The 9,459-nt window shown below is 28.2% G+C and overlaps 1 protein-coding gene across 1 annotated transcript; it reads right to left on the reverse strand.

The window, feature by feature from the left end:
• Nucleotides 1-622: 622 nt before the first annotated feature.
• LOB (Lateral organ boundaries (LOB) domain family protein) lies at nt 623-3,347 on the reverse strand. Its single transcript, XM_039024158.2, has 2 exons — nt 3,053-3,347; nt 623-1,653 (listed from the first exon to the last, which is right to left on the reverse strand). Exon 2 carries the CDS (start codon nt 1,643-1,645, stop codon nt 1,088-1,090), a length of 558 nt encoding a protein of 185 aa, XP_038880086.1. The 5' UTR covers nt 1,646-1,653; nt 3,053-3,347; the 3' UTR covers nt 623-1,087.
• Between the last annotated feature and the right edge of the window lie 6,112 nt (nt 3,348-9,459).

Below are 9,459 nucleotides of genomic sequence, written 5' to 3' on the forward strand. Positions count from 1 at the left end.
CACAATTTCTTCAAACTGATCATTCTTAAATGTTTTTTTTTTTTTTTGCCCTTTCTTTTTCTGATCCTTCCAAAAGCCATCAAGAAAGTTTGAATTTTTTTCAAAATGGCCCTTTATCAAATCCTACCTTTCAAGAGCATCCCAAGCCATTGAACTTTTTCACAACCCTCTTTCAGTTTATACATTAGGTCATAAAGAAACTTTGCCATACCCAACATTGTTTTCTTTCTTTCTTTCCATTAAAAAGAAACCCACAACTTTATAGAAGCTGCATTGTTAGATGCAAAGTTAAGTCTAGAGATGAATTGAAGTATTTCTTTTTATGGTTTTTTTTTTTTTTAAATCTTTTCAATCAAATGAATAGCTAAAAATCAACTTATGATTTAGCTAAAATTGTAATTGAAAATTATTATAGAAAGCTTACGTACATGGTCCTCTAAAAAGAAAGTAGAAAGAAAAGTGAGAGAATATTACCTAGGGTTAAAAAAAAAAAAGAGTAAGCTAAGACATAGACGTATATATATAAAACTATATAATATACACAGGGATAAGAGAATCTGCTTTTAAGAAGACTCAACATTCATGAGATAAAATATTATTTTTCATTTATTCTTAAGCATAAACAATGGCAGCACTAAAATTCTTGATACAAACAAAAAAAGGGAAAAAAAAAGAAAAAGAAGAAGCTAAAAGCAGCTCTCTAGAAATTGAACCTCACACAATAGACAATAGTCTATGCATAGCAACCTTATTTTAGGCCCTAAATTAATCTTCCACACATGATCATAAATTTTTTTTTTTTAAAAAAAAGGAAAAAAAAATACATAACTCTCATGGAAATTGTTTTGGATTTTAAATGGAAATTAAAATGCTAAATGGGGTTTAAGATAACCTAAATCCCATAGATCACCCTCTAAATAATACTAGAAAAATTAACTAATTCATCTAGCTAGAAAAAACCATCATATATATATAAATATATGAGGAAGTGACATACCAGAGAAGAGAGAAAATTTTCTCTCTAGGGTTGGAGGGGGGAAAAAACCCTATTTTGAGGATTTTTTATTTGTTTTTGGGAAAGTTTTCTTCAAATATTGGCATCTCCTCCTCCTTCATTGATGTTATTTCCAGAAGAGTTTTCATTCCAAGGCAATGAATACGCCATGGGAAAAGCAGGAAGATGTTGATTATAATATCCACTTGTTGATGAAGAACTTGTGTGATACTGATCTAACGCTCTCGGGCGAGCGCCGAGGTTGGGCTGAACCACTTGATTGACTCCTGCATTAGGTATCTCGTTGCATGCGAACCGAATTAGGTCGGCATTCGCAGCGTCGAGTTCCTTTTGGAGCCTCTGGACTTGCCTTTGAAGGAAGGAGATGGCTCCAACGCAACCGTAGACCGGGTCCCGGACTCGGGCCTCAGCCTCATAGGCAAGAGAGTTAACTGCATCCTCTCTTTGGTGAGGTAGAAGCTCATTTAGTAGCTTTGTTACATTGCTGGCCCCAAAGATTTTGTGCACATTGGCAAATTTTTGAGGCTCTTCTGGTGGGAAATAAGGAGCAAAAATGCAACCTGGCATGCATTTTCTTCTCAAGAACTTGCAAGCAGCACATGGAGAATTGTAAGAACTTGATGATGCCATCCTTTGCCCTAACCAATCAAAGTGAGAACATCATCAATTTTTTTCTTCACTAATATATATATATATATGCTCCTTAATTTTTTCCACATTCTTTTACCTTAAAGTTTTAATTAATCCTCAAACAAGACAACCATTATATATTTATAATTAAGACATTAATTGCTCCATGATGTTTCGATTTTATATATCTTCAATAAATTTTCCAAAACGAGCACATATATATATATATATAGATGCGTTAAACAAAATGATTCGTGGTTCAAATCCAAGAACATTTTTTTTTTCTTTTCCTTTTATATTTATTTTTGTTCATTCTATATATATTATATATCTGTGTGTGTGGAGATTAGGAAAAGCAAAGGAATTTCTAGAACAAGGTCAGATGAAATTCAGAAGAAAGTTATTTAAAATTCTGTAGCTGATCCCAAGTTTAATTTTTGTTCAGAATCAAGATCTTTTTCTTTCTTTCACACGCGTGCACACTGATTAAAATAATAATTATTTAAAAGAAGAAAATCTCCCTTGGACAGACACACGTACAATACCCTAAATCAAATCTGCAGAAACATCTGCCCAAATTGCAGATATATATATAATTGTTTTTCCATACATTATCTCTTAAAGAATTGAACCATCTAACCTTGATAAGTGATGCTTTATTATCTCTTAAGATATATTCAGATTGACAACTTATATGATCGGATTCTCCGTTCATAAAACAGTTAGATCTCTTCATTTAGGGTGTTTTAAGTTTCTTTAACATAATCATTTTCTTCCTCCATTGCCTTCATAGATTTAAAATTTTCCAACTTAATTATATAATAAACCCCATTAAATATTTTATTTATTTTACTTATTTTTTTGGAAAGTGTAAATTGGGAAGAAAGTAGAGAGGTTGCGTGCAAAGCAGCTACAAAGACAGCTTCATATATTCTGCAATTCAGGTGAAGAAGATGAGACACATGACTACTGGTGAAAAAACAAAGTAAAAGTCATCAGAAAATTATTATATTATATTATATTATATTATATTATATATATATATATATTCTTTTTTAACACACACACGTCAAAAAGAAAAAAAAAAAAATATGATATAACACAATGGGTAAGGGAAAGCCCTAAATTAAGCTCAACCTAGCCCCATATACCGTCAAAGGGTCTACATTAATTTCTCTCTTTAGCCTTTTTACTAACCTATATATATATATATAAATTTACAAGAACAAACAAAAACACAACATAAACTTTATATATATATATTTTTTTTAATACTTATACAAACAAAACAAAGAGAGCTACATAAACTTACCTCTCTTGTGTGATCTAGGTCTTTGCCTTTTCTTATAGAATCCATTCAATAAAACAAGAAAAAACCCACCAAAAAAGGAAGTTCCTTTTGATTACCTTTCAAGTGAGAAAGCTTAGCTTTAAGCCCCCTTTGTTCCTTTCCTTTTGATAAACTAAAAAATTTATGAGAATTGGTTTAGGGCTGATCTGAAGAAGAAGAAGAAGAAGAAGAAGGTGAAGCAAAACCCTAATTGGAAAAAGAAGAAAAAGAGAGAGAGAAATTAAAGAGAGAGAAGAAAAAAAAAAAAGAATTGAGTGGAATGAAAGATGGCAGAAGAGTATATTTAGTGGATGGGAAGAAGCAGAGAGAAGGGGGAATGGAGGCAAAAGACAAGGATAATAAATGGTGGGTACACTAACAAAAGAATGACTATGACCCTGCATCCAATTATAATATCAGGGTTGTGGGATTGTCTCCCTTTTTTATTCCATTCTTTTTTTTTTTCCATGCACTCCATTGCACATATATATCTATCATTATTTTTAATTCTGTTTAATTAATAACCCAACTAAAGATTATACCATTTTCAATTCACATACTAACATATAATATGATAAGTATACAAATTGAGACTAAAAAGATTCCAACTATATGTGTTGTGATACAAACGAAATCGATAAATAAAGAAAGTGTAAAAACGTAAATAGTGAAAATCGACATAGAGTTATATGGTTCACTTATAGTGTGTTTACTACATCTATGGATAGAGAGCGAGAGAGATGTTTTGTTATTGATGGGAAATCTTAGATAAATTCAGATGTAGAGACATCATTGTTTATCTTTTGTTATTGATGAATATTTGCTTTTGGGTTTAGGGTATAATGAAGGTGTTTGAGTGTGTCAGCAACCTAGTTGAGATTTCCAAGTGCAACTACCGATCCCGTTTTTTTATATTATGTTGTTCAAAAAATAAGAAAGAAAGGGAAATTGCAAAAACCACCCTTGAAGTATGACCGTGATTGATATTACACCCTCAAAATTTCAATTGTAAAAATTGAGTCCTCAAACTTAATTAAGTGTTAAAATTGGGCCATCAAACTTAGAATAGTTGTAGAAATTAGACCTCCAAATGATGGAAATTGAACTCTCAAGCTTATACAATTGTTACAATTTCTACAATTGTGTAAGTTTGAGGGTCTAATTTTAGCACTTCTATAAGTTTGAGAGTTCAATTTTTATAGTTAAAAGTTTGATGATATAATTGCAACTACGATCATACTTTAGAGGTGGTTTTCCCAATTTACTGGAGTTAGAGTTTTCATATATAGCACCCCAAATCCTAAACCAAAAATCGCAAATAGCATATAATACCTATACAATTTAAGTCATACGGAGTGCTAATTAACAGGTTTAAGCCATTATAACACTATGATCTAGAATTTATAGATAAAGATTGAAATTTGATGGGAGTATTTTGAGTTATTTAGTATAGATATATAGCTACATGATAGATTCATCAAAAGAAAGGGAAGAAAAAAAAATTTGATAGGAGGATTTTATCACGATTGTACTGACCGAGGCCATGCACTGCAACTTGCAAAATAAACCACATATATTTCTTTCTTTTTATCTTTTATCTTTTTCTTTGTTACTTGTTTCAAATTCAATCATATCGAATCATACTAAATTTATTTTTATATATATATATATATGCAAAAAGAAAAATGTTTGCTATTATTGCGCATCAATTTATGTTTTACTTTTAACTCCAATGATCTCTTTTGCGGGGGAAATTTTGAAACAAGGTGATGAAAATAACAGAGGTGTTTTTTTACTTGATTGTATTGGTAAGTAAAAATGGTAAAATTTTCAATTACAATATGATTTCCCATTTTGTGTGTGTATGATGACATCCTATTATTTAGTTCATCATGAAATTTGCTATAACTAGTCATTGAATTCTCCCCTTTCAGTGATTATTGTGTACAGTTGCATGGGAGAAGCCCAATGAACAAACTAAAATTCTAACTACTTTTAGGATATATACCATGGTTGTGTTTTCTTCACGGAATTATGTTCAGATTGATTAAAAAATTATGATCTCCTAGCCACGACTTGACTAACTAAAGTTAACCTAAGCATATACGATATATGTCGGATCTTGTACTCTAACATAATGTTGAATTTAAAGAAAAATAAAAGAATTAGACGAACAAATATAGATGATTTAGAGATTCATCATCAACTGTTCAATTTATTTATTAACATTCATATATAATTTGATCAAATTTTAAGTGTATATTGATTTTTCTATGATAATGGTAATTTAGAAAATGTTTGTGTTTAGAAAATTTTAAAATCCTCCATTCACATCAATTGAACTATGTTTTTTATACTTTATAAAAGGCTAGTTAACAAATTTGGCATTTTAAATGGATTTTTGAGTTAAATTACAAATTTAGTCCATATAATTTGAAGAATTTAATCTCTATAATTTTAAAATTTAATCTCTATGATTTTAAAAGTTAAATGGATTTGATTTTTGGTTTTTGTTTTTTAAAATTAAGCCTATAGACACTACTTTCGCCTCCAAATTTCTTTTTTTGTTATTTACTTTTTTTTTTTACCAATGATTTAAAAAAAGTCCAGCCAAAATTTAAAAACTAAAAAAAGTATTTTTTAAAAAATTATTTTTGGAATTTGGAATTTGGCTAAGAATTCAACTATCTTTTTTTGAAAATTACTAGAGGTCGAGGGATCAGTAGGCGCATCCAGATATCTCAACTAGGTTGACATATACATAGCGTCTACATCGCGCCCCGGTCCAAAAGGATGCATTGATGAAAAGAGAATATACAATGTAGAGTCAAGAGCAGATACAAAAGAGAGGAGAGGGTAGAGAAAAGTCTCCCAAATGAGAGCTATTCAAGAAGCATCATAATTACAAAATAAATTAGATCTAGTATTCCATAAGACAACAAGATTGAGATGAGATCTTCCCATAAATGTCCCGTTGGCTAAGAATTCAAAGATGTAAATCATTGTAAAAAATGAAGAGAAAATATGTTTAATTTTCAAAACCAACAAAAATTAAATTTTAGTCTTTATGGTTTGATAAAGTATCATAAATAATTCCTATACTTTGAATAAAAAAAAATCATATATAACTCATAACATAGAAACTATTTAGAAAAAGGTTTTACCAATTTTTTTTTCCCAAACTATAGGGTATTTGGATAAAATTTACCATTTAACCTTAAATTTGCGTCTTCAACCACCCAACTAGGTCTTTGTTTTTCTAATTTAAATTTATGGAACAAAACAATACATGAATAATAATATAGCTCCATACACCTTCAAAAAAATGAAAGTGACTAGAGTAATTAAATAAATAAATTAGAATTTATTTCGTTATCAATCACATACATCTTACCTGGAAAATATATATATATCGTTTTGCACAATATTTTTATTAATGAAAATTCAAATTGACATTATATGTTATTGTCTTTACATCATCAAGATTGGTATTAATTAAGTTATTAATTTGGCATTTAATGGTTTTAGAGCCCACCATTTTGGTAATGTAAGGAAATGAAGAAGAATATATGTTAGTGGTAATGAAAATAGATTATTAGAGGATGTATAATCAAGTTGATGGGTTAGTACTTATTCTCTTTATCAATTGATTGATAATTTTATGGCTATATTATATTATATTATATTATACATATTTATTTAATTTAGCTTAGCTAGGGCTTTAGGGCAATGTGTACATGTCTAGGAGGGGCCTCCCGGCAATGTTGCTATCAATGCTTTAACCCAATTGCCTCATTATATATTATTCCACAAAATTAAAAATATCAATGTCACACATACTATATTGTATCAATAATATATATCACATTATAATCAAATTCATATTTTATCATCTTTCTATAATTGATAACATTAAATTTACTTCCATTTTATAGTAATGATTTGTAAAAGTTAAGTATTTGTGGTAGAACATAGGAAGGAGAGCGTTGAATAATACGCATTAAAATGAGATTTTATTAACCCAACTAGTTCCACGGTTAATTATCGAATGCTTTATCTATTGCGTTATGTTTTGATTGACAATTAGTGTTAATAATATAAAAAGAAACTAATTTTATATTAAGATGAATGCAAAAATTAGAAGAAAGTGATTTTGAAAATGTAATGTTATGTTTTAAATTATTTTGAAGTGTGACTTTAATCATTCAAAATTAATTGAATGTTTGGTTTCACATTTTTAGAAGCTATTTTCATATCATTAAAATTGACTTTCAATAATTCAAGACATATTCTAAGGTGATTTTGAACATGGCAAAACGTAATTTTAACTCTTTTAAAATCACTTTCATACATGTTGATCTTAATTGAGATAGTATTAACATGATTGATGCATGTTATTAATTCAAAACATTTTGGTTTGATTATGACTTCCCCAACCTTTGGATTTTTTCTAATTTGTTGAAGCTATTGTTATCTCTCCACAAAATGAATTAGACAATATAATTAGTGTTATGTTGTGGTTCATTTGACTTGAGCAAAATAATAGAATCTTCGAGGAAAACAATAAGAGTTCAGACTCTTGTTGAGGAGAATATCGTCACATTGACTACTTTTTGTTGCATTAGCTCTAAACTCTTTGTAATTATGATTCTTTAACTATTTCTCTGAATCAAAAGGATTTTTTTTTTAAATTTCTCTCTTTGTACATTTATCTATCAATAAAACTCTTTGAAGTATTTTTCCAAAAACAAAAAAAATAGTAGATCATCAAAAATTGAAGTGAATGAAAATTATAAAAATATGAAAGAACAAAAGAGAATTTAATTTTAATTTTTTATTATAATTTTTTTTATTAAGGGATAAGAATGAGAATAATGTACCTATCCATTATGGTGTGATAATTTATTTGGAGACTAATAAAATGGATAAAAATAAAGCATATATATATAAAGATCATACAAATAAAAGAAAGCGCAATTTGAGTATATGGGGAGTGAGGTTAGGGTAGGATTAACCCTATATCCACTATAATAATGTAAATATATAATAGGATATATTGTTTTAATATTCTTTACCCCCCTCCTCCTTTTATATATATATATATATATATATATATATATTATAAAGGGGAGAATATATTCTTTAATTATACCATTAATAATATGTTCAATTAGTAAATTCCTCGGGGTGTCCTTTCCTTATTGTTATATATATATATTTAACAAATATTCTTAAAGATTCTTATACTTTGCCTATTAAATCTTGATTCATGAGATGATAAAAGTGCACGCACACAATAAAAAAATATTTTTATATTTAATTTGTAATGCCTTACTTTTTAAAATGGAATAAGAACTTTTAAAACTATTATGGTATATAAATCCTATTAGAGCTACTAAAAATGTTTTTAGAACATAAAGAACTTATCAAATTAGACAAAGATTGTTGTTTAACACTAAATAAATTAGAAAAGTTGAAAATAATAAATTGATCGCATATATATATATATATATATATATATTATAAGTCCATAACTTTTTATCCGTAACAATAGCCTTTCAAATTTTTTTTACAGTTTAATCATTACATTTTAGTTTAAATTTTATAATAATTTAGTATCTACCATGACAACATATTATTAAATCTTTATAAAAATTTCGTACATATGTTTAGGTCATAAAAAAGACATATTGTTTAAAAAGAATATATATGTTAGATTGACAAATCAAATAGATCCTAAGTATGAACTATGACGACTAAATCATGACATAATAAAAATTGACACTTAATTTTAATGGAGATTTTTAAAGAGTAGGAACTAAATTGTTGTTTTGAAAGTACAATGACTAAATTGTTTTATGTTAAAGTTATGTGTATAAATTGTAACAAATTTAAAAGAAGGGAAAGAATTGTTACAATTTAAAGTTTAGGAAGAAAGACTTCATTTGATGTCTAACTCTTTTAGTCTTTGGAATTATAGACTTGTTTTCTCACCATTTCTTTATTCTTCATTTTTTTTAAAAGGTAAAATTTGAATTCTTAGTCAAATTTTTAAAAATACAAAAAAAAAAAAAAAAAAAAATCCTTTAAAAAATAGCTTTTTAGTGTTTAATACATAATATGAGTTTTGAAATCATACCGTTGGAAAGTAGATAAAAAATAACCATAAGTAGAAGTATTTGTTTGATTTTAAAAGTAAGCTTATCATCTTGAAAAATAAGGTGGACCTCATTTAGTTGGATGGGACCTTATCACCCTCCCTAAAGAAAAGGGTGGTCTTGGTATTGATAGAAACAAGATCACTAATGATGCCTTATTAAGTAAATGGATTTGGAGATATTCTATCGAGAGAGACAACCTTTGAAAACATCTGATTGACTCAAAATATAGACTGGATACTCCTGGTGAAGTTCTTCATATTAGCAACAGTGAAAGCTCCAAAGCGCCTTGCTTTTCCATCACAAAAATGTTCGAAATTGTGTTG

Source organism: Benincasa hispida, chromosome 2, assembly GCF_027475165.1.
Source record: "Benincasa hispida cultivar pf3 chromosome 2, pf3_genome.v1.1, whole genome shotgun sequence".
In the NCBI taxonomy this organism is placed as follows: Eukaryota; Viridiplantae; Streptophyta; class Magnoliopsida; order Cucurbitales; family Cucurbitaceae; genus Benincasa; species Benincasa hispida.

Bases quoted from the DNA above. Each gene is read 5' to 3' on its own strand.
- LOB (XM_039024158.2), bottom strand. From the start codon at position 1,645: ATGGCATCATCAAGTTCTTACAATTCTCCATGTGCTGCTTGCAAGTTC.